Here is a 27,439-nt window from a genome sequence, read left to right as displayed (position 1 = left end):
CCAAATTGTGAGGAAGCATGAGCAATCTCAAGGCTACAAGTCCATCTCCAAAGACCTGAAAGCTCCTGTGTCTACGGTGCGCAGTGTCATCAAGAAGTGTAAAGCCCATGGCACTGTGGCTAAAAGAAGCACTAGAAAATTGTTTGATAGAAAGCACTGGAGACTACTAAAGTGTCCAGCAATGAGTCCAGACCTGAACCCCATAGAATACCTGTGGAGAGATCTCAAAATGGCAGTTTGGAGAAGGCACCCTCAAATCTCAGGGACCTGGAGCAGTTTGCCGAAGAAGAATGGTCTAAAATTCCAGCAGAGCATTGTAAGAAACTCATTGATGGTTACTGGAAGCGGTTGTTCGCAGTGATTTTGGCTAAAGGTTGTGCAACCAAGTATTAGTCTGAGGGTGCCAATACTTTTGTCTGGCCCATTTTTGGAGTTTTGTGTGAAATGATCAATGATTTGATTTTTGTTTCATTCTCTTTTTGTGTTTTTTTCATTGCAAGCAAAATAAATGAAGGTAATAATACCAGAGAATTTGTGATTGCAATCATTTCCAAGAAGAAACTGAGTATTATCTGACAGAATTGCAGGGGTGCCAATACTTTTGGCCAGCACTGTAGGATGGTTTAACATAAAAAGATCATTCTCTTGTCGTGATCCTGAGTTACAGCCGGTAATATAATCCGTTGCTGCCGTCAGATATCTGAAAACGTCAGATCTGAAGTCTCCCATAGCAGGAAAAAACCCTAATGTGGCACAGATTTCTCCTGATTTGTGAAGGGGGTGATAACCTGAGGAAAAGCTCCTGTGTTCCCCTGTAGACTAATTGGGAAGGGCTGTGTAGAACAGTCTGATCTTCATCATGTCACTTTATTCTTTTAATACTTGTTTTATTGGGTGGAACAGACTTATCTTAAAAATCCCAATGTCTTACTTATGTAGTATGTTCTTCTCCTCGCAGTACTCCACACACCTCCACCTGGCAGAGGACTGCATGAAGCGGTTCAGAGGAGGTATAGACAAACTGTGCGCTGTGGAGCAGGTACGTCCTTGTGGCCAGATTCTCCGACTAGTCTTGGCCCTTATGCATAAGTTCTTACAAAGAAATGGCAACTGACGCATGTATAAGGGGCATAGATTACAAGTATAAGCCACTGACGTCTGTAAAATAAGGAAGCATTCTAGTAAGAGTAGATATTCTAGTATACGAGTAATATGGAGGTGTCCAAATACCCGTGCTCAGTCATGGAGGGAATAGGCCAGCCTCACAAGCCAAAATCTGCCTCGTCTGACCCCAGGGGGAAAAGAAGGGTTTTGGTTTTCCCTCCCGGTAGAATAGAATTAGGTCTGAGAAAAGTGTATGTTCCTAGTAACATACAAATTCTGTCATCTCCATTGTCTTTTTCTAGGACTTGGCCATGGGCTCCGATGCTGAGGGCGAAAAGCTAAAGGACCCCATGAAGATTATTGTCCCTGTGCTGCTGGATCCAGCAGTCAAACCTTATGATAAAATCCGTATTATCGTACTATACATTTACCTGAAGAACGGTATGTGCCTACACGGAGACGCTGTACTGTACAATACAATAGTGATATTTAATTAAGAGGGTCTCCTCTTCTAGACGTAAAGCTGGCTGACACCATTAACACTGAAGGTGCATATACTTATTGGAGGTCCATTTAAAGGGAACCTGTCAGCAGATTTCGGCCATCTTCGTCCTTCTTCTGAAGCCTCTGTGCATGACACATCCTACGTCATACACACTCTCCGGTCCCGCACAGGCGCACTACAATACTTTGATCTATCCAGCTCAGGGCAGACCGAAGTGCACCTGCTCAGGACCTCAATGCCGGCGAGTATGGATGACGTAGGACGCATCATGCACCGCGGCTTCAGAAGAAGGACGACAAAGATGGCCGAAAGAGGAGGCACCAGAGAACGGAGGCACCCATATGACCTAGCTCCACAGCAGCAACCGGTTAGGTGAGTATTCTAAGGCTATGTGCGCACTAGAAATGTGAAGTTTCTCAAGAAAATTTCTTGAGAAACTTCTGGGAGTGAAAGATTTCCGGACCTCCGGAAAAAATCCGCACCAAATCCGCATGCGGATTTGCCGCGGAATTGCCGCGATTTTCCCGCGGATGGTTCCCTGCGGATTTTTGCAGGCTGTACTGCCGAAATCCGCAGGGTACCTGCGGAAATAATGGACATGTTCATTTCTTCATCGTTCCTTATGGGAGACCCAGACCATGGGTGTATAGCTTCTGCCTCCGGAGGACACACAAAGTACTACACTCAAACGTGTAGCTCCTCCCTCCTAGCATATACACCCCCTGGTAGCCAGTCCTAGCCAGTTTCAATGCTTTGTGTTCAGGAGGTCACACACACATGCATTCTCTGATTTTTGATTTTTTGGATTTCAAAGATTTGGAAGAAAAGCGGGTCCAATCTGGACTCCCGGCATGTCCCTTCTCACCCCACTGTGTCGGCGGTGCTGTTAAGGTTGATTTTACAAGGCTGGAGCCTTCACATGCCGCGCTCCTTCACCATCCCCTGGGGCTCTGGCTTTAAGTGGGAGCCATCACGGTTCTCACTGCTTTGCAGGAGACCGGTCTCCATCCGCAGCCCTGTTCAGGATTCTGCCGGACGGAGCGTTTAACCCCCCCCAGGAACCTGGCCCTGCGTCTCAAAAGCTAAGTATTGAGACGTTTTTACCACAGAAAGTGGTCTTTCCAGGGGTCCCTTGTACTTTATTTATTGGGGGGAGTGTGTTATATGACTGTGGTAACATTTCCGGCCGGTTCTCCAGTTTTCACTGGAGAACCGCGCCGATGGTGCCTGCACGCTGGCCGCATGTTTAAATCTAGGCCCCGGCTTCGCCTGAGGCCTAGTTTTCGGTTTCACTGCCCCTGCATGTTAGTCAGTGCAGAGGGACAGTGTGGCTCCGCCCAGCGGCTTTTCAGCACAGGGAACGGACACTCCTCACTGAGGAAAGATTCCCTCCCCTGTATGCCTCATTTGCCCGCTCTCAGAGTAGGCCCCGCCCCCTCTCCTCACTCCGGTCGCCATTTTCTCAGCGTTCTCAATGTCTGCATAGGCACAGAGATACCACATTGTGACAAATGGGGGCCTGGGCTGGGGGACTGGAGGGCACAGAAATGTATGTTAAACGGTCTGGCAAGCCACAACCTCCAGTTGTGCAGCTGCTTATATTCTCTGTTTATATACTCTGTTGGGGGTCATTCTGGAGATGCATTCCCTCACAGAGCCCCCACTTCTGCAGCATGTCTCACATCAGAGCAAGGCTGCAAGGCTGTTCTTCATATGCACTGCATGTAGACTCGTACTGCCTGTACTGAGCACATAAACACAGTGGTCCCTCAGCCTGGAGGCTCATCAGTGGTCCCTCCAGCTGCTCCGGTGGTGCTGAGCATGCATTAGCCCCCTTCTCAGGGCGCTTCTGCTGCTACGGCTCGCTCAGTAAAGCTCTGAGGACTCTTCATCTAGTCTCAGTCCCCGTCCTCCTAAACTGGAGACGCAGGGTCCCCTGTCCTTCCCCGTCCCGCAGCTCTGATTCACGAGCTGACTCACTGGACGAGGAGGATGTCTTTACTGGGGGCTCGGACGCTACTTAATGTACCATTGATCTGTCCGAAGGTGATGCAGATGCTAATGATTTGATTGCGTCCATTATATTTGTACTGGACCTCAATCCGCCTGTATCAGGGGAGTATCCCCCTCTGGCAGAAAGGAATCAGTATACCTTAAAGAGAACAAGGTGTGTGTTCCTTAACCACTCCAGTTTTCAGCCCACTGTGACCAAGCCCAGAGCCTGTCCTGACAGACGCTCCCAAAGCGTGGTTCTGATGACTGTTTCCCCCTTCCACCAGAGGTGGTCAAGGAGTGGGCTCATTCACCAAGGGTGGTCCCTCCGGTGTCTAGTATTTCAGCCCGGATAGTTGTATCAGTGGCTGACGGCACCTCTCTAAGGATCCCACTGTACATTAATTCTGTACTGGACCTCAATCCGCCAGTATCAGAGGAGCAACCCTCTCTGGCAAAAAGGCACCAGTTTACCTTGCCTAAGAGAACAAGGAGTGTGTTCCTTAACCACTCCAGTTTTCAGGCCACTGTGACCAAGCCCAGGGTCTGCTCTGGCAAACGCTTCCCAAAGCGTGGTTCTGATGACAGTTTTCCCCTTCCACCAGAGGTGGTCAAGGAGTGGGCTCATTCACCAAAGGTGGTCCCTCCGGTGTTTAGACTCTCAGCCCGGACCGTTGTATCAGTGGCTGATGGCTCCTCACTTATGGCTTTGCTGTCCGCCAGGTTGTCCTTCTGGCCAAATCTGTATGGAGGCGGCAGGGGCCTTGTTCTCCCCAGCTTTTGCAGCAGTGCGGCTTTCAAAGCCATCTCTGCTTCTCCAGAGGAGATGCATTCCCTCACAGGGACTCTTTGCCCGAAATGGTTGCCTTAACTTCCAGACTTCAGTCTTTTCATCCTATGCCATGTCTGCCATGCTGGAGACTCTCACCGCACTGCGGTGGCCTCGGCTAATTTCCTCGCTATCCGCAGGCTCCTGTGGCTTCGGAAGTGGAGGGCGGATGCTTCTAAAGAAGTTCCTTGCTGGGCTCCCTTTTGCTGGGACCAGACTATTCGGGAACAACTGGATGAAATTATTAAGGAAGCTCTTGGCGGGAAGAGTTCTTCCATGCCACAAACCTAAACCAGGAAACCTGTCCAGGGCAGGAATCAGTCGAGGTTTCGTTCTTTTCGTTCCTCCATCTGATCGTTCTCTAAGCCCTCGGCCTCGTCCACTGGCTCAGCCAAGGATCGTAAACCCAAATGGCGCACGAGAAGACCGCAGGAGATGCTGCCACTAAGTCAGCCTCCTCCTGGCTATCTGACCACGCCAGCAACGTCCTAGGTCGGTGGCAGGCTCTCCCACTTTGGCGACGTATGGTTTTAACACGTCTCCGATCAGTGGGTGCGAGATACCATCTCCCACGGCTACAGGATAGAATTCTATCCAGCCCGCCAAACAGATTTTTTCTGTCAACTCCCCCCTGCTCCAAGGCCGCCGCCTTCTCACAGGCTGTGGCATTCTTGCAGGCCACTGGAGTAATTGTACCGGTTCCCGACTGGGAACGGTTCTGAGATTTCTGCTTAAATCTATTCCTAGTACCAAAGAGGGCGGTGCCTTCCGACCTGGATCTCAAGCTTCTCAAGCATGTTCAGGTGCGGCATTTTCGCATGGAGTCTCTGCGATCAATCAATGACCCAAGGAGACTCCCTAGCATCCATCGACATCAGAGATGCCTATCTGCATGTGCCAATCGCAGTTTCACACCAGCGTTGGCTACGTTTTGCAATCAGAGTGGTCCAATTCGTGGCTCTTCCCTTGGAGTTAGCCACGGCCCCTCGAGTATTCTCACGGTCGGGGCAGCTGTGATTGCGGTCCTGCACCTCTAGGGGTTGGCAGTGATCCTCTTGTCCTGGACAGCCTTCTAGTCTGGGCTTCATCCAGTGCAAACTGTTAGCGGAGTGCCTCGCTCACTCTCGCCACTCTAACCAATTCGGGTGGTTTGTCATTCTGTCCAAGTCCACTCTGACTTCGACCCAGAAGTTCACATACCCAGGGACGCAATTCGAGACTCTGTCGGCACTTGTGAAGCTGCCCTTAGTCAAACAGCAGTCCCTCCGCTGGCGGTTGACGTCGTTCCATCAGGCACCTAATACAGGTGCTGGATCAGATGGTGGTGTCAATGGAAGCGATTCCCATGCCCAGTTCCATCTGCGTCCTCTGCGGCTGGATATTTTCCGCTGTTGGAACAAGCGGACTTCCTCCTTCCACGGGGTGGTGGCTTCGCCACAGACCAGGGGCTCGTTTCAGTGGTGGTTTCGGCCCCTCTGTCTCAGGGACGCTCCTTCCTGGCTCCGTCCCGGGTGATTCTCACCAAGATGCTAGTCTATCCGGCTGGGGAGCAGTATATCTCCACCATGGAGCGCAGGGCACTTGGACTCTGTCCGAATCAGCCCTCTGGATCAACGTGCTGGAAATCAGAGCTGTGTTTCTAGCTCTCTAAGCCTTTCACCATCTGTTGGCGGCCAGGCACATTCGAGTCCAGTCAGACAACGCTACAGCGTTTGCCTACATCAACCTCCAGGGCGGGACACTCAGCCGCCTGGCAATGTTGGAGGTTCATCGCATTCTTCAGTGGACGGAGGACTCCTAGTCCACCATATCCGCAGCCCACATCCCAGACGTGGAAAACTGGGAGGCAGATTGTCCCAGCCGTCAAACCGTGGCTCCACGATCCTCATGTTTTTGCGGCAGACGCACTGGTTCAAGTTTGGTCCCAGCTTCGTCTGTCTTACGTGTTTCACCCTCTAGTTCTTGCCCAGAGTCCTGCGCAAGATCAGAAAGGAGGGCCGTCGGGTCATTCTCATTACTCCAGACTGACCCAGGCAAGCTTGGTACCCTGACCTGCTCCGTCTGTCCGTAGAGGTGCCATGGCATCTCCCGGACTGTCCAGACCTTCTCTCACGAGGTCCGTCTTTCCGCCAGAACCTGCGGCTCTGATTGCGTTTGGCGTGGCGTTTGAGTCATGGATCTTGACGACTTCTGGTATCCCTCCTGAAGTCATCTCCACTATGACTCGAGCTCGGAAGTATCCTTTGGCCTTTTGGCCTTGCCGACCCTCCTGTCCCTTCTACAGTCCGGTCTGCAGCTAGTACTATCCCTTTAAGGGACAGGTCTCGGCTCTGTCAGTGTTGTGCCAGCGGCGTATCGCCCGGCTGGTCCAGGTGCGCTCCTTCATGCAGGGCGCATCTCACATCATTCCGCCTTACCGGCGGCCTTTGGAGCCCTGGGACCTTAATTCGGTCCTCACGGCTTCCGGAAACCCCCCTTTGAGCCTCTTAGGGAGGTTTCTTTGTTTAGTCTTTCACAGAAAGTGGTCTTTCTAGTGGCCATAACTTCCCTCAAGAGAGTCTCTGTTTTGGCTGCACTCTCTTCGGAGTCCTCCCTTCATCAAGACAAGGTGGTTCTCCGTCCGACTCCGGACTTTCTCCCTAAGGTGGTTGCTGCTTCCACCTTAACCGGGGCATTTTCCCTGCCTTCCTTTTGTCCGGCTCCTGTTCATCGCTTTGAAAGGGCGTTGCATACTCTGGATCTGGTGAGGGCGCTCCGGATCTATGTGTCTCGCACCGCTGTTCTTAGGCGGTGCACCTCTCCTTTGTGCTGACCGCTGGTCAGCGTAAGGGCCTCTCGGCATTTAAGCCGACCCTGGCTCGTTGGTTTAGGTCGGCCATTTCCGATACCTACCAGTGTACTCAAGTGCCTCTCCCGCCGGGGATCAAGGCACACTTGACCAGAGCTGTCGGTGCCTCTTAAGCTTTCAGGCCCAGGCTACGGCTCAGCAGGTCTGTCAGACTGCCACTTGGACTAGTCTGCATACCTTTTCGAAGCACTACCAAGTGCATGCTCTTGCTTCGGCAGATGCGAGCTTGGGCAGACGCATCCTTCAGGCGGCTGTCGCCCATTTGTGAAGTTAGGTTTCGCCTACTTCTCAGTTTTTCTGTTTATTCCCACCCATGGACTGCTTTAGAACGTCCCATGGTCTGGGTCTCCCATAAGGAACGATGAAGAAAAAGAGAATTTTGTTACTTACCGTAAATTCTTTTTCTTATAGTTCCGACATGGGAGACCCAGCACCCTCCCTGTTGCCTGTCGGCAGGTTTCTTGTTCCGCGTGTTATCACCGGCTGTTGTTGTAGACAGAGGTTCCGGTTGTTCCGGGTTTTGCTCTGTCTCTACTTGTGGGTGGATGTCCTCCTTCAGCTTTTGCACTAAACTGGCTAGGACTGGCTACCAGGGGGTGTATATGCTAGGAGGGAGGAGCTACACTTTTTAGTGTAGTACTTTGTGTGTCCTCCGGAGGCAGAAGCTATACACCCATTGTCTGGGTCTCCCATGTCGGAACTATAAGAAAAAGAATTTACGGTAAGTAACAAAATTCTCTTTTTTGTCAAAGTTTCTCGAGAAATTCTTCTCAAGGAAATTTCTTGAGAAAAATCCGCACAGTGCGCACAGCTATTTTTTTTTACCATAGAATTTGCTGGGAAATGTCTGCACAAAGATTGCAGACATTTCTCAAGAAATTTCCGCGGCAAATCCGCGGGTAAAAAGCTCTAGTGCGCACAAAGCCTAAAGTGATTTTTACGTTCTACACAGCGGCCTGGGCTCTTATATACAGCATTGTAACGTGCTGTATATAAGAGCCCAGTGGTGGCCGCAGCTTATATGCCAAATCTGGTGACTGGTTCCCTTTTTAAATGGGGTTGCCTCACTTGAAACAAACAATTTTGGGTGCATCTGGTTCCTGGCCACCCATGGCAAACGGGTGATTTTGCAGTGGGAAGCCTTTTGTTGCCAGATGGGTAGAAGTGTTGCTACCAGGAGATGGTCTTAGAGTCATTCACATTGCTGGCTCATGGCGGGGTCCCCAGGAGAAAGACCACCAACCTATATGATATGCCATAGGACATGTAGATGTAGAGAGACATCTCTTTCTTCATCGTTCCTCTTTGAGACCCAAACCATGGGTGTATAGCTTCTGCCTCCGGAGGACACACAAAGTACTACACTAAAAGTGTAGCTCCTCCCTCCGAGCATATACACCCCCTGGATGACAAATCTAACCAGTTTCAATGCTTTGTGTTCAGGAGGTCACACACACACATGCATTCTCTGATTTTTGATTTTTGGATTTCAAAGATTTGGAAGAAAAGCGGGTCCAGTCTGGACTCCCGGCATGTCCCTTCTCACCCCACTGTGTCGGCGGTGCTGTTAAGGTTGACTTTACAAGGCTGAAGCCTTCACATGCCGCGCTCCTTCACCATCCCCTGAGGCTCTGGCTTGAAGTGGGAGCCATCACGGTTCTCTCTGCTTTGCAGGAGACCGGTCTCCATCCGCAGCCCTGTCAGGATCCTGCCGGACGGAGCGCTCAACCCCCCCCCCAGGGACATGGCCCTGCGTCTCATAAGCTAAGTATTGAGACGTTATTCAGGGGTCCCTTGTACATTTATTGAGGGGGGAGTGTGTTTTGTTAACCTTGCTGTGATTTCCGGCCGGTTCTCTGGGTTTTTCCTGAGAACCGCGCCGAGGGTGCCTGCTCGTCGGCCACATGTAAAAATCTAGGCCCCGGCTTCAGTTGCGGCCTAGTTTCGTTTTCAGTTTCCCCTGCATGTCATTCATGCAGGGGAACAGTGCGGCGCCGCCCACCGGCCGTTCAGCAGAGGGGAGGACACTCCTCTCTGAGGAGATGTTTCCCTCCCCTGTATCTCTCCTTGGCCCTCCGGTTCCCGCTCTTGGGCTAATCCCCGCCCCCCCTCCTCACTCCAGCGCCATTTTATCAGCGTTCTCACACTGATCGGCGCTGGCTGCTGCAGCTGCTGCGTCCACTGGGGGTCCGAGCTGTGGAATCCGGAGGGCACACAAAAACCGGTCTGGTAAGCCACAACCTCTGGTTGTGGGCTTTATTATACACTCTCAGGGGGTCATTCTAAAGGAGTGTATTCTTTACTGCAGAGCCTCCACCTCAGCAGCATGTCTGTCACTAGGAGCAAGGCTGCAAGGCTGTACTCTATATGCACTGCATGTCAGCTCATTCTGCCTGAACCGAGCACATATCCACATTGTGATGCCTGCTCTAACATGGTGGTGCCTCAGCCTGGAGCCTCCTCAGGGGTCCCTCCGGCTGCTCCGGCCCCGGTGGCTGAACCCCCGGCTTGGGTAGCATCTTTTTCCAGAGCTATCTCCCGGTCTTTTGCCGACTCCATGGGACAGCTGTCCCGGACTCTGCTGACCATGCATCAGCCCCCTTCTGCCGCTCCGACTCGCTCTGCAGAGCTAACAGAGCATGTTTTAGGACCCCGTCCTCCTAAACGGAGACTCAGGGACTCTTCTCCTTCCTCGTCCCACGGCTCTGATTCACAAGCTGAATTGCAGGGCGAGGAGGATACTTTTACTGTGGGCTCAGACGCTACCTCTATGTACCCCATTGATTTATCTGAGGGTGATGCGGATGTTAGTGACTTGATTGCATCCATTAACTCCGTTCTGAACCTCAATCCACCAGCGTCAGAGGAACAAGCCTCTCTGGTAGAAAAACACCAGTTTACCTCACCTAAGAGAGCAAGGAGTATGTTTTTTAACCACTCCAGTTTTCAGGCCACTGTTACTAAGCCCAGGGCCTGTCCTGACAAACGCTTCCCAAAGCGTAGTTCTGATGACCGTTTTCCCTTTCGACCAGAAGTGGTCAAGGAGTGGGCTCACTCACCAAAGGTAGACCCTCCGGTGTCTAGAATCTCGGCCCGGACAGTCGTATCTGTGGCCGATGGCACCTCTCTTAAGGATCCCACTGACCGCCAGGTTGACCTTCTGGCCAAATCTGTATATGAGGCGGCAGGAGCCTCGTTCTCCCCGTCCTTTGCAGCAGTGTGGGCTCTTAAGGCAGTATCTGCTTCTCTGGCGGAGATACATTCCCTCGCCAGGGACTCTATACCCGAGATGGTTGCCTTAACTTCCCAGGCTTCGGCTTTTTCATCTTATGCCATGTCTGCCATTCTGGAGGCTTCTCACCGCACGGCGGTGGCTTCCGCTAATTCCCTCGCGATCCGCAGGATCTTGTGGCTTCGAGAGTGGAAAGCAGACGCTTCTTCCAAGAAGTATCTTGCTGGGCTCCCCTTTGCTGGGTCCCGGCTGTTCGGTGAACAACTGGATGAAATTATTAAGGAAGCTACTGGCGGGAAGAGTACTTCCTTGCCACAAACTAAAACCAGGAAACCTGTCCAGGGCAGGAACCAGTCGAGGTTTCGTTCCTTTCGTTCCTCTAACTGGTCATCCTCTAAGCCCTCAGCTTTGTCCACTAACTCAGCCAAGGATCGCAAACCCAGCTGGCGCGCGAAGCCGCGTCCTCAGAAGAACGGAGGAGCCGCTGCCACTAAGGCAGCCTCCTCTTGACTATCTGGCAATGTCCTTGGTCGGTGGCAGGCTCTCCCACTTTGGCGACGTGTGGTTTCAGCACGTCTCCGATCAGTGGGTGCGGGATATCATCTCCCACGGCTGCAGGATAGAATTTTCTTCCAGCCCGCCAAACAGATTTTTTATGTCCACTCCCCCCTGCTCCAAAGCCGCCGCCTTCTCACAGGCCGTGGCATCCTTGCAGGCCAACGGAGTAATTGTTCCGGTTCCCGCCCGGGAACGGTTCAGAGGTTTCTACTCAAACCTCTTCCTGGTCCCCAAGAAGGACGGTTCCTTCCGGCCCATTCTGGATCTCAAGCTTCTCAACAAGCATGTTCAGGTGCGGCACTTTCGCATGGAATCTCTGCGATCGGTCATTGCCTCAATGACCCAAGGAGATTTTCTAGCATCCATCGACATCAGAGATGCCTATCTGCATGTGCCAATTGCAGTTTCACACCAGCGTTGGCTACGCTTTGCAATCGGAGAGGAACATTTCCAATTCGTGGCTCTCCCCTTCAGGTTAGCCACGGCCCCTCGTGTGTTCACCAAGGTCATAGCAGCAGTGGTTGCGGTTCTGCATCTCCAGGGGTTGGCAGTAATTCCCTACCTGGATGACCTTCTAGTCAAGGCCTCATCCAGTGCAGACTGTCAGCGGAGTGTCTCGCTCACTCTCGCCACGCTTGTTCAATTCGGGTGGCTTGTCAATCTGCCCAAGTCCACTCTGACCCCGACCCAGGAACTTACGTACCTAGGGATGCAATTCGAGACTCTGCCGGCACTTGTGAAGCTGCCCTTAGTCAAACAGCAGTCCCTTCATCTGGCGGTGCGTTCTCTGTTGAAGCCCCGCCGTCATTCCATCATGCAGGTGCTGGGGCAGATGGTGGCGTCAATGGAAGCGGTTCCCTTTTCCAGTTCCACCTGCGTCCTCTGCAGCTGGACATTCTCCGCTTTTGGGACAAGCGGACCTCTTCCTTGCACAGGCTAGTGGCTCTGTCGCCACAGGCCAGGAGCTCTCTTCAGTGGTGGCTTCGGCCCCTCTCTCTGTCTCAGGGACGCTCCTTCCTGACTCCGTCCTGGGTGATCCTCACCACGGACGCCAGTCTCTCCGGCTGGGGAGCAGTATTTCTCCACCACCGAGCACAGGGCACTTGGACTCCGTCCGAATCAGCCCTCTCGATCAATGTGCTGGAAATCAGGGCTGTACTTCTAGCTCTCGTAGCCTTTCACCACCTGTTGGCGGGCATGCACATTCGAGTCCAGTCGGACAACGCGACTGCAGTTGCCTACATCAATCACCAGGGCGGGACTCGCAGCCGCCTGGCGATGTTGGAGGTTCAACGCATCCTTCAGTGGACGGAGGACTCCAAGTCCACCATATCCGCAGTCCACATCCCAGGCGTAGAAAACTGGGAGGCAGATTATCTCAGCCGTCAAACCGTGGACAGCGGCGAGTGGTCCCTGCATCCGGCAGTGTTCCGGTCAATCTGCCGCAAGTGGGGCACTCCGGAAGTGGATCTAATGGCATCCCGGCACAACAACAAGGTCCCGGTTTACGTGGCTCGCTCCCACGATCCTCAGGCCTTGGCAGCGGACGCGCTGGTTCAAGATTGGTCCCAGTTCCGTCTGGCCTACGTGTTTCCCCCTCTAGCTCTCTTGCCCAGAGTCATGCGCAAGATCAGGATGGAGGGCCGTCGGGTTATAATCATTGCTCCAGACTGGCCCAGGCGAGCTTGGTACCCAGACCTGCTCCGTCTGTCCGTAGAAATGCCGTGGCATCTCCCGGACCGCCCAGACCTTCTCTCTCAAGGTCCGTTTTTCCGCCAGAATTCTGCGGCTCTCAGATTGACGGCGTGGCTCTTGAGTCCTGGATCCTGACGGCTTCAGGCATTCCTTCCGAGGTCATCTCCACTATGACTCAGGCTCGGAAGTCTTCCTCGGCCAGGATTTACCACAGGACTTGGAGGATTTTCCTGTCCTGGTGTCGCTCTTCCGGCCATGCTCCTTGGCCGTTTTCTTTGCCGACCATCCTGTCTTTTCTACAGTCCGGTCTGCAGCTAGGTCTATCCCTCAATTCCCTCAAGGGACAGGTCTCGGCTCTGTCGGTATTGTTCCAGCGGCGTATCGCCCGACTGGCCCAGGTGCGCACCTTCATGCAGGGCGCATCTCACATCATTCCTCCTTACCGGCGGCCTTTGGATCCCTGGGACCTTAATCTGGTCCTCACGGCCTTACAGAAACTCCCCTTTGAGCCTCTTAGGGAGGTTCCTTTGTTTCGACTTTCACAGAAAGTGGTCTTTCTGGTGGCCATAACTTCTCTCAGGAGAGTCTATGATTTGGCTGCGCTCTCTTCGGAGTCACCTTTTTTGGTTTTTCACCAAGACAAGGTGGTTCTTCGGCCGACTCCGGACTTTCTCCCTAAGGTGGTGTCTCCTTTCCACCTTAACCAGGACATTTCATTGCCTTCCCTTTGTCCGGCCCCTGTGCATCGCTTTGAGAAAGCGTTGCATACCTTGGATTTGGTGCGGGTGCTCCGAATCTATGTGTCACGCACCGCCGCTTTTAGGCGGTGCACCTCTCTTTTTGTGCTCACCACAGGTCAGCGCAAGGGTCTCTCGGCTTCTAAACCGACACTAGCTCGTTGGATTAGGTCGGCCATATCCGATGCCTACCAATGTTCTCAGGTGCCCCCACCGCCAGGGATTAAGGCGCACTCGACCAGAGCTGTCGGTGTCTCCTGGGCTTTCAGGCACCAGGCTACGGCTCAGCAGGTTTGTCAGGCTGCCACTTGGTCTAGTCTGCACACCTTTTCGAAGCACTACCAAGTGCATGCTCATGCTTCGGCAGACGCGAGCTTGGGCAGACGCATCCTTCAGGCGGCTGTCGCCCATTTGTGAAGTTAGGTTTTGCCTACTTCTCAGTTTTCTGTTTATTCCCACCCATGGACTGCTTTGAGACGTCCCATGGTCTGGGTCTCCCATAAGGAACGATAAAGAAAAAGAGAATTTTGTTACTTACCGTAAATTCTTTTTCTTATAGTTCCGACATGGGAGACCCAGCACCCTCCCTGTTGCCTGTTGGCAGTTCTTATTCCGTGTGTTTTCACCGGCTGTTGTTGTAGACAGAGGTTCCGGTTATTCTGGGTTTTACTCTATCTCTACTTATGGGTGGATGTCCTCCTTCAGCTTTTGCACTAAACTGGTTAGATTTGTCATCCAGGGGGTGTATATGCTCGGAGGGAGGAGCTACACTTTTAGTGTAGTACTTTGTGTGTCCTCCGGAGGCAGAAGCTACACACCCATGGTCTGGGTCTCCCATGTCGGAACTATAAGAAAAAGAATTTACGGTAAGTAAACAAAATTCTCTTTTTTAAATCAGTTGGTTCTTGCTAAAGGGATTTAGTGACTACAACTACACATAGCAATGATTCATCTGTATTAACTAATTGCTGACCACCCATAGACACCCAGACTGTTCACATTTTGGGATAAGTGTATACAGTATTTTTTTTTAAGTGGGTACACTCTCTACCCTTTGACATTTACATGCATGTTTAAATACGATTTGCCATGCATAGCTTCAGTCTTTTGAGCTTCTTTTTAACGGCTTTGGTAACCTGGAGCAGGTAAGTCTTCCACTAAGAAGTCTCTCACTAGCTTATACAATGCAGTTAACAAAAAAGACGCCAGTGGACAAAGGCATTTAAAAAAAAAACACTTAGGGAAGCATGTCCTGAAGCATCTTCTTTCTAAATATCCTGGCCGGTTTACATACGTCTAGAAGACAGCATGTCAACAGACAAGGGTATGCTTTGCGGTGAAGAAACTGCACAATATTATACAGGAGTGGGAAACCAGCTGTCAGACACAGCCAGACTCCTTTTAGAAAAGGCGAAGATGGTTTAATATTACTGATGAGTGAGCGTGCTCGCCACTGCTCGATACTCTTTCGAGCATCAGTGGGGTGAGATAAGAAGAGGCTGCTCACACAGCTGTCCGCCCTGTTTTTTAAGGGCTAAAATGTGATGAATGAATGAAAGAAAAAAAAAAAAAACTTTCAAAATTGTTGTGGCCAGTGTTGCACCTGTCAGGAAAAAAGAAAGCGTCCAATAAAAAAAAAAAAATGTTATGGAAAAGATCAGCAAATTTTAAAATATGTTTTTAGTGGTTACAAAAAAAACCCCAAACTTTAAAGAGTTTAAAAACCAGACTCTTCACCTGGCCTGATATTGTGGAAAAAAGTGAAAGTGAAAGCTTGGCCCCACGTATAGCGAAGAAAATTGATATAAGAACTATTGGTATAGTGAAACAAGAAAAAAGGTTTTCAAATTATTTCAAACCGCACGTACAGTACGTAAACATCATAAATCTCCTTACTCTGGAATTGGGGAAAATGTCCTGGTCTTGAATTTGGTTAAAAGGGTTCTCTGTAAATAGAAAAAAAGGTATAATTTGCTAAATAAAGTTATTTAGGAATTTATTTGTTAGATATTTCTTTTGTCTAGGGAGGTAATTACTATAGAATGAAAATGACTGCCATATTGTTATTTTGACCTGTCCGAGAATGTTAATAGGACAGGAGTATTGTGAGCATGTGCAGTAGAAAATCTACTACTTTGATCTGTAGATAATCTATGCCATTATCATACCACATACTATTAAGCTATCTCCAGACACAGTTGTCAGCAGTGTGAGCAGTCTCTTATTACCTCAGCACTCCTGATATCTCCAGTATTAGATCAGACAGACAGGTTGGACCGCAATGTGAGCAGCCTCTTCTTACCCCAGCACCCCTTGCATATCCAGTATTAACACTAGAAGTCCCAGAAATTTCGAGCATGCCCCCTGAAGTCCTGAAAGATGGTCAAATGACCCTTAGTACAAACTGAATAGAACTAACTAGAAACTAAATGGCTAAACTCAATGGAAAACAACAACCTCCTGTGGTGCGATAGTAATGGCCTTAATTACAGAACAAAAGACGGTGATTATAGGATGTTAGCTAAAATCCTTCTGGTCATTCGACCCGTCTCTGGGTTCCAAAGGTAGAAATGTTAAATGACCCCTCTCTGGGACTTCTAGTGTTAAATCAGACAGACAGGGTGGACAGCAGTGTGAGCAGCCTCTTCTTACCTCAGCACCCTTGATATCTCCATTATTAGATCAGACAGGGTGGACAACAGTGTGTGCAGCCTCTAACTATCTCAGCGTCACTGGTATCTCCAGTATTATATCAGACAGACAGTGTGGACAGCAGTGTGAGCAGCCTCTTCTTACCTCAGCACCCTTGATATCTCCATTATTAGATCAGACAGGGTGGACAACAGTGTTTGCAGACTCTTCTTACCTCAGTGTCATTGGTATCTCCAGTATTAGATCAGACAGACAGTGGACAGCAGTGTGAGCAGCCTCTTCTTACCTCAGCATCCCTGCAGTTTCCTATTACACATGCTCACAGCCTCTTGTCCTATTCCCATCGTAGGACAGGTTTCTGTCAGTGTAACACTTTATTACACTACAGTGATTATTTGCTTAGACAAAACCGGTGTTTTTAAAGTATTTTAGTAATTTATGTCTGTACATAAAATCAGTCTGAGCCCCTTATTATCCTTTTGGAAAATGATTAGGTCCTTTAGCTCATCCATGTCCAGGCTTGGAGGATCACTCTATATTAGCCAGGGAGTCTTCTCCACCTCTATTGCTAGGTACTTGCTGGGAAATGTTTTGTCCCATTAATGCCTTAAACTAAGTGAATGTTTTGCTTGTTTTTCTAATTTTTTTTACATGTAGGAATCACAGAAGAAAATCTAACCAAACTAATCCAGCATGCAAACATACAGAGCGACAGCAACATCATCCGCAACCTGCAGCGCCTGGGAGCCCGCGTGATATCGGGGGTACGCTGCGCCGCTTGAGATTTCTGATTTGCAATGCTTTTTGCTCCTTGCACAATAACCTTTATTTTCTTTAACCTGCCTTATTTCAGCTCCTCTTTCTCCTTGTCTTGTGTCTGTTTGTTTTTTTTATTTTGGTTTTTTTTTTTCGTACCTGGAATGGCCTAATTATTCGTTCCTGTGAAAGCCTTATAACCAGTCTGTTCAGTATGGAGCAAGTAGTCTCTTGTACAGCATGGGTTTATTGTACTTTTAATGGTGTGGTCACCTAGACCTAAAGCCGGCGTCACACGGTACGATATATTGGGCAATATTTCGGCGGGGTCACGGAGTTAGTGACGCACATACTGCATCGTTTGATATGTCGTAGCGTGTGACCGCTACGAGCGAGCAAAAATACTCACCTTATCGTTGCTCGTTGACACGTCGCTCATTTTCAAAATGTCGTTCCTCCTTCTGCGCGCCGGTTGTTCATCGTTCCCGAGGCAGCACACGTCGCTCCATGTGACACCCTGGGAACGACGAACACAGCTTACCTGTGTCCCGCCGGAAATACGGAAGGAAGGACGTGGGCGGGATGTTACGTCCCGCTCATCTCCGCCCCCCCGCTTCTATTGGGCGGCCGCTGTGTGACGCCGAACGCCCCTCCCCCATCAGGAAGAGGATGTTCGCCGCCCACAGCGAGGTCATCCGGGAGGTAAGTGCGTGTGACGGGGGTTAACGACTTTGTGCAACACGGGCAACTAATTGCCCGTGACGGACAAACGACGGGGGTGGGTACGATCACTTGTGCGATCGCACGATAAATCATACCGTGTGACACCGGCTTTAAGTGATTCTTAGGCAACCTAAGCTAATGAAAAAAGGGCACATAGATCAATATGAAAAGCTACATGCAAGTACTCAAGTCACTGAATTAAATACTGCAATTTTCATTATATTGCATGAAAAATTTGCAGTTATACTTCTTTGTAGGAGTCTGATAAGTCAGCAAAAATGAGAGGAAGGAGTAGAAGAAAGGATAACTGCGGGCTCTGACTACAAAAGGGTTTTGTAGTCTGTTGCCATGGAGACCCAACAGTTTGCAGAGGAGTTGTAAACACAATCAAGGTTACATAGTTATTTAGGTTGAAAACAAGATATATGGGCATCAAGTCCACTCTTTCGCCGCCAGTTATACTTTTTCTATCGCTAGATGACTTATATATTTGCTGCCATCAATCCTCTACATTAGTGAGTCTCATTTCATGAGGTTAGACATTAGATCTCTACAACTGTGGATGATTATTTCTAACCCACAATGCCATTTGTTGTGAGAAACGCGTCACACGCATTTATAAAAGCTGTTATAGTACCTGCCATTACTACCTCTTGTGGTCGGCATTCCACAGTCTGACTGCTCCAACTGTAAAGACCCCTTTCCTATTTAGCTGCCAGAGTCGCCTTTGCTCCATGTGTAAGGAGTGTCACCTGGTGCTTTGGAAGAAATAAGGCCCGGGTACACATCGGCTTTTTGCCGGATTGACGGGTCCGGCGCACACCAGTACAGTGTATACAGTACACTGGTAGCGCAACAAGCGCCGGTCATGTGACTGGAGCATGTGACCCGGAAGTTGCGGCGCTGCCACTGTACTGTATCATACTGTACTGGCGTGCGCCGCATCCGTCAAACCGGCGAAAAGCCGAATATGTGTACCCGGCCTTAGTCATGTGCTGTCCTTTGTATTCACCACACATGTATTTACACATAATATATGAGACCTCTTCTGAAGTTGTAGAGCTGCACTTACCCTTTAAATGTTCAGAAAGCAATTGTCCGTCCCCTGCCCGTTCTTGAGAAAAAGATCAAGTTTCAATGTTTGATCCATCCATCGTGGTTCTAAATTCCAGCACCTTTAAAATGAGTCTTTTTTTTGGGGGGGGGGAGGGGGGGAATGAACTTGTTCTTTTTATTTTCCAAATCCTGTATCCTCTCCTTTATCACTGTGCTCGTGAGGTCACATGCGCCTCCATTTTTTATTCTGTAAAATGTGAATGTGTGCTCCATCATCTGCAGCAGGCGTCCTCCACACCCCACAAACCGGACAGAAAGATCCGTCCAGAGTCCACCTATCAGCTGTCCCGCTGGACGCCGGCACTGAAAGACATCATGGAGGTAAATTTGTTGTTAGTGGAGCAGTTAATCAATTTTGTTTTTTTGCGTTTCCATTTATTTTCCCTCTTCCAAGCACCAGGGCTTTTTTTGTCTTGTCTATGTGACTTTTGAATACTTGTTATGTGTGTTTAATTTTTTTGTGGGAGGAGATTTAGTTAGAAATTCTTTTGTAACCTTGGCCAGATCTGTGCCTTGCCACAATTCTGTCTCTGAGCTCCTTGGTCAGTTCCTTTGACCTCATGATTCTCTTATGGTGTGACATGCACTGTGAGCTGTGAGGTCTTATATAGACAGGTGTGCGCCTTTCCAAATCAAGTCCTATCAGTATAATTAAACACAGCTGGACTCCAATGAAGGAGCAGAACCATCTCAAGGAGGATCACATAGAAATGGACAGCATGTATCTTAAATATGAGTGTCTGGGCAAAAGGTCTGAATACTAATCACCATGTGATATTTCAGTTTTTCTTGTTTAATAAATTTGCAGAAGTTTTTACCTTTTTTTTGTTTTTTTTTTCTGTCAAGAAGGGGGATGGGGTGCAGAGTGCACATTAAGGCTACTTTCACACCTCCGGCTTTTGCAATGCGGCACACTCCGGCACTTTGCAGGAAAACCGCAACCGGTTTTTTTTGCTGCCGGTTGCGTTTTTCCTGCATAGACTTTAATTAGTGCAGCATTGTGCCGCATGGGCTTGCGTTCGGTCCGGTTTTTGCCGCATGCGGCAGATTTAGCCGATGCGGCGGCCGGATGGAACGTTCCCTGCAACGTTTTTTGCTCCGGCAAAAAAAACCGCATCGCGCCGCATCCGGCCGATGCGGCGCTTTTCCCAATGCATCCCTATGGATGCCGGATGCGGCACGATGCGGCAAAAACCGCATCCGGCCGCCGCATGCGGTTTTTGCCACTGCGCATGCTCAGTAGCATGCCGCAAGCGGCAAAAACCGGACCGGCCGCATGTAAAAAAACTTATGCAAAGGATGCGGTGTTTTCACCGCATCCGTTGCATAGGCTTCACAGCCGGATTGAGCCGCACGGCTCAAACCGGATGTGTGAAAGTAGCCTAATGAGAAAAAAATTAACTTTTTTGAATTTACCAATTAGCTGCAATGAAACAAAGAGTGAAAATGTTAAAGGGGTCTGAATACTTTCCATAGCCACTGTATATATTTAAAAATTTCAGAAACTTTTGAAAGTTCTTCTTAAAGTTTACTGTATGGCTCTTTTGTAGGATGCCATTGAGAATAAGCTGGACAAGAAACAATGGCCTTTTGTGTCGGAGCCCTGCAACCAAGTGAGCAGCTCTCAGGCAGTGGTGAGGTGAGGAGCTGTGCGCTGGAGCGGATTAAAGGGATATTCCATAAACAACACTTGTCACCTTGCCATTGAGTAGATAAATGTGTGACCAATGGTTGTCCTGCAGCTAAGACCACCACTGATCCTGAGAATGAGGTCCCCACTATGAATAGAACGGTAGTGAGCATGTGCAATCACCACCTCTGTAGAAAGTGAATGGAGCAGTGTTGCACATGCTCACTACAGATCTTTTTACACAATATTTTGGGAACCCCTGTTCTTGTGGTTCAGATCATAGTCATGGATGATAAATGTATATGTTTTGGGTTTTTTTATGGAACAACCCCTTTAAGTGTTTGATCTTGAGTTTTAACTTCACTCTTTTGGTTTGTTTGTTTCTCAGTGCACGATTTGGTCATTGGCACAAAACCCGCAGCGCTGCAGAATACAGATCAGGACCCCGACTTATCGTCTATGTCCTGGGAGGAGTTTCCATGTCTGAAATGAGATGCGCCTATGAGCTGACCAAAGCGACGGACTCCAAATGGGAAGTTCTGATTGGTAGGTTTAGTGCAGTCCGTCATCTGAAAGCAGCATAATATAGAGACAGAGACCCTGATTCCAGCAATGTGTCACTTACTGAGCTGTTTGTTGTCATTTTGAGAAAATCATTGCTTTCTCTGCTGCAGATCTAGCGGTTATACAGAGCTCATGAATATGCTGGACTACATGCATCTTGCCAAGTAGTCCTGTAATAATCACCTGATGATTAAACAGTGCTTTTCTTCAGCGCTCTATTGGGAGACCCAGACGATTGGGGTATAGCTACTGCCCTCTGGAGGCCACACAAAGCACTACATCAAAAGTGCAAGGCCCCTCCCCCTCTGGCTATACCCCCCCGTGGTATCACGGGTTCTCCAGTTTTAGCTTTGTGTGCGAAGGAGGTCAGACATTCCATGCATAGCTCCACAGATTTTAGTCAGCAGTAGCTGCTGACTATGTCGGATGGAAGAAAAGAGGACACATATAGTGTCCCCAGCATGCTCCCTTCTCACCCCTGGATGGTGCTTGTAAGGTTGAGGTACCTATTGCTGGTACAGGGGCTGGAGCCCCACATGCTGTTTTCCTTCCACATCCCCTTGTAGGGCTCTGTGGAAGTGGGATCCTGCCGGCCTCTCAGCTCTGATGCCGGGCTCCATCCACAGACCCATTGGAACCTGATGGATTCGGAGCAGGAGTACGATCAGGGACAGGGCCCTGCATCTTACAGGTACTCTGTGTCCCCGGCAGGCACAGACACACTCCGGGCTGGCTGGGTGTTATAGTGCGCCGGGGACCGCAACGTGGAGTTGGTGTCCCTACAGATTACTGGGGGATTGTTTGTGTTTGGGAACGCAGCGCCGACCCCCTCTGGACCGGGCGGCGCTGCTGTGACTTGTGGTGCGCCGGGGATCCGCCGTCCGCGCTTTTACGGCGGCGGCGGTTATAACTTTAGTCCCAGGCTTTTTGGGCCTAGGACGCCGGCAGCTCCGTTTCGTTCCCGCCCCCACCCTGTCATTCAGGGTAGGGGAGAGACGCTGTTCGCAAGCAGCGACGAGGGCTGGAGCCTGATTTACATGCTCCAGCCCTCTCACTTGGCACAGAGGGAAGCAGGCTTCCCGCTCCTGGCCAGGAACGCCCAGGGCCCGCCCCCCTTCCTCTCTCGAGACGCCGGCAGCCATTACATGCATGCCTGGCTGGAGGAAGGACGCAAGGCTCTGGGAGACCTGGACTAGGGGCTATCTGGCGACCACACACCCGCTTTTTAAGCGGGCGGTAAGCGATTTTCTGTGCTGGTCCCTCTAGTGCCTCACTGTGTATCAGTGTACTGGATACAGTTATATAGATATTGTATTTCTTGCACTGTGAGGTGCGCTTCTGGCTGCATATCCCAGATCGCTCTGTGGAAGCAGCAACATGTCATCCTCAAAACGCAAGGCGGCCAAGGCAAAAAGGGCTGTGTATACTGCGTGTGCTGCATGTGGGGCTAATCTACCAGCAGGCTCTGATGACCCCCATTGTGTGCAATGCTCCGACCCGGTGCTGCTTCGCCAGCCGGAGTCAGGAGAGGTAGCGACCCAGGCTGAGACGCTTGTAAGTTCTGCCCCGGTGACAGGGACGGACTTTGCAGTTTTTGCAGATAATATGTCTGTATCTATGGCAAAAATCCTTGAGACCTTGCAATCTATGCATGGGGCTCAGTCTCTGGGCACGGCGAGGCCTCTGTCCTCAGGTCCCCCTTACTTGGAATGTATCCAGCCCACAGGGGGGTCCCCGGCTTCACAGGCCGAGGATTATGACTCAGATGATGGCCCCAGCCACCCTAAGCGAGCTCGCTGGGAAAGACCCTCGACGTCTTCACACTGCTCAGGGTCTCAGCGCAATCAGTCTCCCTGTGATGTGTCTGATGAGAGTGATCAGGAATCCACTCCTGGAACCCCTCTCAACCTGGATACCCCGGATGGGGATGCCATGGTAGACGACCTTATCTCAGCCATCAATAGGCTGTTGGATATTTCTCCCCCAGCCCCTTCAGCAGAAGAGGCGGCTGCGGAGCAGGAAAAGTTTCGTTTCCTTTATCCCAAGCGTAAATTGAGTGCTTTGTTAGATCACTCTGACTTCAGAGAATCAATCCAGAAGCACGACGCTCACCCAGAAAGGCGTTTCTCTAAACGATCTAAAGATACGCGTTTCCCTTTCCCCCCTGAGGTGGTCAAGCGCTGGACACAGTGTCCAAAGGTAGACCCCCCGATTTCCAAACTTGCAGCTAGATCCATAGTTGCAGTGGAGGATGGCGCTTCACTTAAAGATGCCAATGACAGACAGATGGACCTTTGGTTAAAATCTGTCTATGAAGCTATAGGCGCGTCGTTTGCTCCGGCATTCGCAGCCGTATGGGCACTCCAGGCTATTTCAGCTGGCTTAGCAAAAGTGGATGCTATCATGCATCCAGCAGTGCCGCAAGTGGCGCACCTTACCACGCAGATGTCGGCGTTTGCGTCTTACGCTATCAATGCGGTCCTAGAATCTACCAGTCGCACCTCAATGGCGTCCGCCAATTCGGTAGTTTTGCGCAGAGCCTTGTGGTTAAAGGACTGGAAAGCAGATGCTGGTTCCAAAAAATGTTTAACCAGTTTGCCTTTGTCTAGAGAGAGACTGTTTGGCGAGCCATTGGCTGACATCATTAAGCAGTCCAAGGGTAAAGACTCCTCTTTACCACAACCCAGAACACCCAAACCTCAGCAGAAAAAGTGGCAGCAGAGGTTTCAGTCCTTTCGAGGTTCGGGCAAGACACCATTTACCTCGTCCAAAGGGACTCAGAGGACGCAAAGAAACTCAGATTCGTGGCGGACTCACACACGCCCCAAGAAAGCAAATGGAGGTACCGCTTCCAAAGCGGCTACCTCATGACTTCCAGCCCCCCCCCTCCGCATCGCCGGTCGGGGGCAGGCTCTCCCGCTTTTCCGGCATTTGGATGTCACAGGTCAAAGACCGGTGGGTGACGGACATTTTGTCTCGCGGGTACTGAATCGAGTTCAATTCTCGTCCTCCAGCTCGGTTCTTCAGAACCTCCCCACGTCCAGACCGAGCAGATGCTCTGCTGCAGGCGGTGGATTCCCTAAAAGCGGAAGGAGTGGTTATCCCAGTCCCTCCTCAGGAACAAGGGCAAGGGTTTTACTCCAATCTCTTTGTGGTTCCAAAAAAGGACGGCTCGTTCCGTCCTGTTCTGGACCTAAAACGGCTCAACAAACATGTGCACGCCAGGAGGTTCCGGATGGAAACCCTCCGCTCTGTCATTGCCTCAATGTCCAGAGGAGACTTCCTTGCCTCAATAGACATCAAAGATGCTTATCTCCACGTGCCAATTGCTACAGAACATCAACGTTTTCTACGTTTTGCGATAGGAGACGACCATTTTCAGTTCGTAGCTCTTCCATTTGGTCTGGCGACAGCCCCACGGGTCTTCACCAAGGTCATGGCGGCGGTGGTAGCAGTCTTGCACTCTCAGGGACACTCGGTGATTCCTTACCTAGACGACTTATTGGTCAAAGCTCCCTCTCGGGAGGCATGCCAACTCAGCCTGAATGCTACGCTGGAGACTCTACAGTCTTTCGGATGGATCATCAACTTTCCAAAGTCGATCCTATCACCGACTCAGTCACTAACGTATCTTGGCATGGAGTTTCATACTCTAGCAGCGATAGTGAAGCTTCCGCTGGACAAGCAGCGGTCACTACAGACAGGGGTGCAATCTCTCCTGCAGGGCCAGTTGCATCCCTTGCGGCGCCTCATGCATTTCCTAGGGAAGATGGTGGCAGCCATGGAAGCAGTTCCCTTTGCGCAGTTTCATCTGCGCCCACTTCAATGGGACATTCTCCGCCAATGGGACGGGAAGTCAACGTCCCTGGACAGGAAAGTCTCGCTTTCCCAGACGGCCAAAGACTCTCTACAATGGTGGCTCCTTCCCACATCATTGTCTCAGGGAAGATCCTTCCTGCCCCCATACTGGGCAGTAGTCACGACAGATGCGAGTCTGTCAGGGTGGGGAGCAGTATTTCTCCACCACAGGGCTCAGGGGACGTGGACTCCGCAGGAGTCCACCCTTCAGATCAATGTTCTGGAGATCAGAGCAGTGTATCTTGCTCTACTGGCCTTCCAACAGTGGCTGGAAGGAAAGCAGATCCGAATCCAATCGGACAACTCCACAGCGGTGGCATACATCAACCACCAAGGAGGGACGCGCAGTCGGCAAGCCTTCCAAGAAGTCCGGCGCATTCTAATGTGGGTGGAGGACAGAGCATCCACCATATCCGCGGTTCACATCCCAGGCGTAGAAAACTGGGAAGCAGACTTCCTCAGTCGCCAGGGCATGGACGCAGGGGAATGGTCCCTTCACCCGGACGTGTTTCAGGAAATCTGTCGCCGCTGGGGAGTGCCGGACGTCGACCTAATGGCATCCCGGCACAACAACAAGGTCCCGGCATTCATGGCGAGGTCGCGCGATCAAAGAGCTCTGGCGGCAGACGCCTTGGTTCAAGATTGGTCGCAGTTTCAGCTCCCATACGTGTTTCCGCCTCTGGCGCTCTTGCCCAGAGTGCTACGCAAGATCAGATCCGAGTGCAGCCGCGTCATACTCGTCGCTCCAGACTGGCCGAGGAGGTCGTGGTATCCGGATCTGTGGCATCTCACGATCGGTCGACCGTGGTCACTGCCAGACCGACCAGACTTACTGTCCCAAGGGCCGTTTTTCCATCAGAATTCTGCGGCCCTGAACCTGACTGTGTGGCCATTGAGTCCTGGATCCTAGCATCTGCTGGATTATCTCAGGGAGTCATTGCCACAATGAGACAAGCTAGAAAGTCGAATTCGGCTAAGATCTACCACAGAACGTGGAAGATTTTCTTGTCCTGGTGCTCTGCTCAGGGAGTGTCTCCCTGGCCATTTGCATTGCCCAAGTTTCTTTCCTTCCTGCAATCGGGGTTAGAAAAGGGCTTGTCGCTCAGCTCCCTTAAAGGGCAAGTTTCGGCACTATCCGTGTTTTTTCAGAAGCGTCTAGCACGTCTTCCTAAGGTGCGCACGTTCCTGCAGGGGGTCTGTCATATTGTGCCCCCGTACAAGCGACCGTTAGATCCCTGGGATCTGAACAGGGTACTAGTTGCTCTCCAGAAGCCGCCCTTCGAGCCTCTGAAGGAAGTTTCCTTTTCTCGGCTGTCGCAGAAAGTGGCGTTTCTTGTTGCAATCACATCGCTTCGGCGAGTGTCTGAGCTGGCAGCTCTGTCATCTAAGGCTCCCTTCCTGGTGTTCCACCAGGACAAGGTTGTGCTGCGCCCCATTCCGGAGTTTCTCCCTAAGGTCGTATCCTCTTTTCATCTTAATCAGGATATTTCCTTGCCTTCTTTTTGCCCTCATCCGGTTCACCGGTATGAAAAGGCCTTACGTTTGCTAGATCTGGTGAGAGCACTCAGAATCTACATTTCCCGCACGGCGCCCATACGCCGTGCCGATGCACTTTTCGTCCTTGTCGCTGGTCCGCGCAAGGGGTTGCAGGCTTCTAAAGCCACCCTGGCTCGATGGATCAAAGAACCAATTCTAGAGGCCTACCGTTCTGCGGGGCTTCCGGTTCCTTCAGGGCTAAAAGCCCACTCCACCAGAGCCGTGGGTGCGTCCTGGGCATTACGTCACCAGGCTTCGGCTCAACAGGTGTGCCAGGCAGCTACCTGGTCCAGTCTGCACACTTTCACCAAGCATTATCAGGTGCATACCTATGCTTCGGCGGATGCCAGCTTAGGTAGAAGAGTCCTGCAGGCGGCAGTGACACCCCCATAGGGGAGGGCTGTTTTGCAGCTCTGACATGAGGTATTTATTTACCCACCCAGGGACAGCTTTTGGACGTCCCAATCGTCTGGGTCTCCCAATAGAGCGCTGAAGAAGAAGGGAATTTTGTTACTTACCGTAAATTCCTTTTCTTCTAGCTCTTATTGGGAGACCCAGCACCCGCCCTGTTGTCCTTCGGGATGTTTTTTTGTTGTTTGCGGGTACACATGTTGTTCATGTCGAACGGTTTTTCAGTTCTCCGATGTTATTCGGAGTTAATTTGTTTAAACCAGTTATTGGCTTCCTCCTTCTTGCTTTGGCACTAAAACTGGAGAACCCGTGATACCACGGGGGGGTATAGCCAGAGGGGGAGGGGCCTTGCACTTTTGATGTAGTGCTTTGTGTGGCCTCCAGAGGGCAGTAGCTATACCCCAATCGTCTGGGTCTCCCAATAAGAGCTAGAAGAAAAGGAATTTACGGTAAGTAACAAAATTCCCTTCTTATCAAAACTACACTAAGCAGCACAGTAAGTGACTCATCAAATTAGGTGGCAAAAACCTGGTGACAGATTCCCTTTAACATGTATGCAGGATTAAACATGCAGCGGCGTCCATCACCCATACATTCCCATTGTAATTGTGCGTGTGGATGGGTCAAATGTTTTCTGTAAGTCTTCACAAGGTTGGGACACACGGTTAGTGGTATGTTAGCCCATTCCTCCAT

General features: G+C 50.6%; 1 protein-coding gene across 2 annotated transcripts in view; it reads left to right on the top strand.

Annotated features, from left to right (window-relative positions):
- Window positions 1-27,439, top strand: part of STXBP2 (syntaxin binding protein 2) — a 134,028-nt gene that overhangs the window by 104,287 nt on the left and 2,302 nt on the right. The window contains exons 13-18 of one of the 2 annotated variants that reach the window (XM_075346368.1): window positions 959-1,039; window positions 1,407-1,545; window positions 16,810-16,916; window positions 18,973-19,068; window positions 20,298-20,386; window positions 20,766-20,923. In XM_075346368.1, the coding sequence (XP_075202483.1) occupies window positions 959-1,039; window positions 1,407-1,545; window positions 16,810-16,916; window positions 18,973-19,068; window positions 20,298-20,386; window positions 20,766-20,923 (670 nt within the window). Of the gene's footprint in view, window positions 1-958; window positions 1,040-1,406; window positions 1,546-16,809; window positions 16,917-18,969; window positions 19,069-20,297; window positions 20,387-20,765; window positions 20,924-27,439 lie in introns of both variants that reach the window. The other variant, XM_075346367.1, reaches the window with a different exon arrangement.

Source organism: Anomaloglossus baeobatrachus, chromosome 4, assembly GCF_048569485.1.
Source record: "Anomaloglossus baeobatrachus isolate aAnoBae1 chromosome 4, aAnoBae1.hap1, whole genome shotgun sequence".
Classification (NCBI taxonomy): Eukaryota; Metazoa; Chordata; class Amphibia; order Anura; family Aromobatidae; genus Anomaloglossus; species Anomaloglossus baeobatrachus.
Note: the sequence above shows the minus strand (reverse complement) of the source record. Positions and strands in the feature narration are given on the sequence as shown.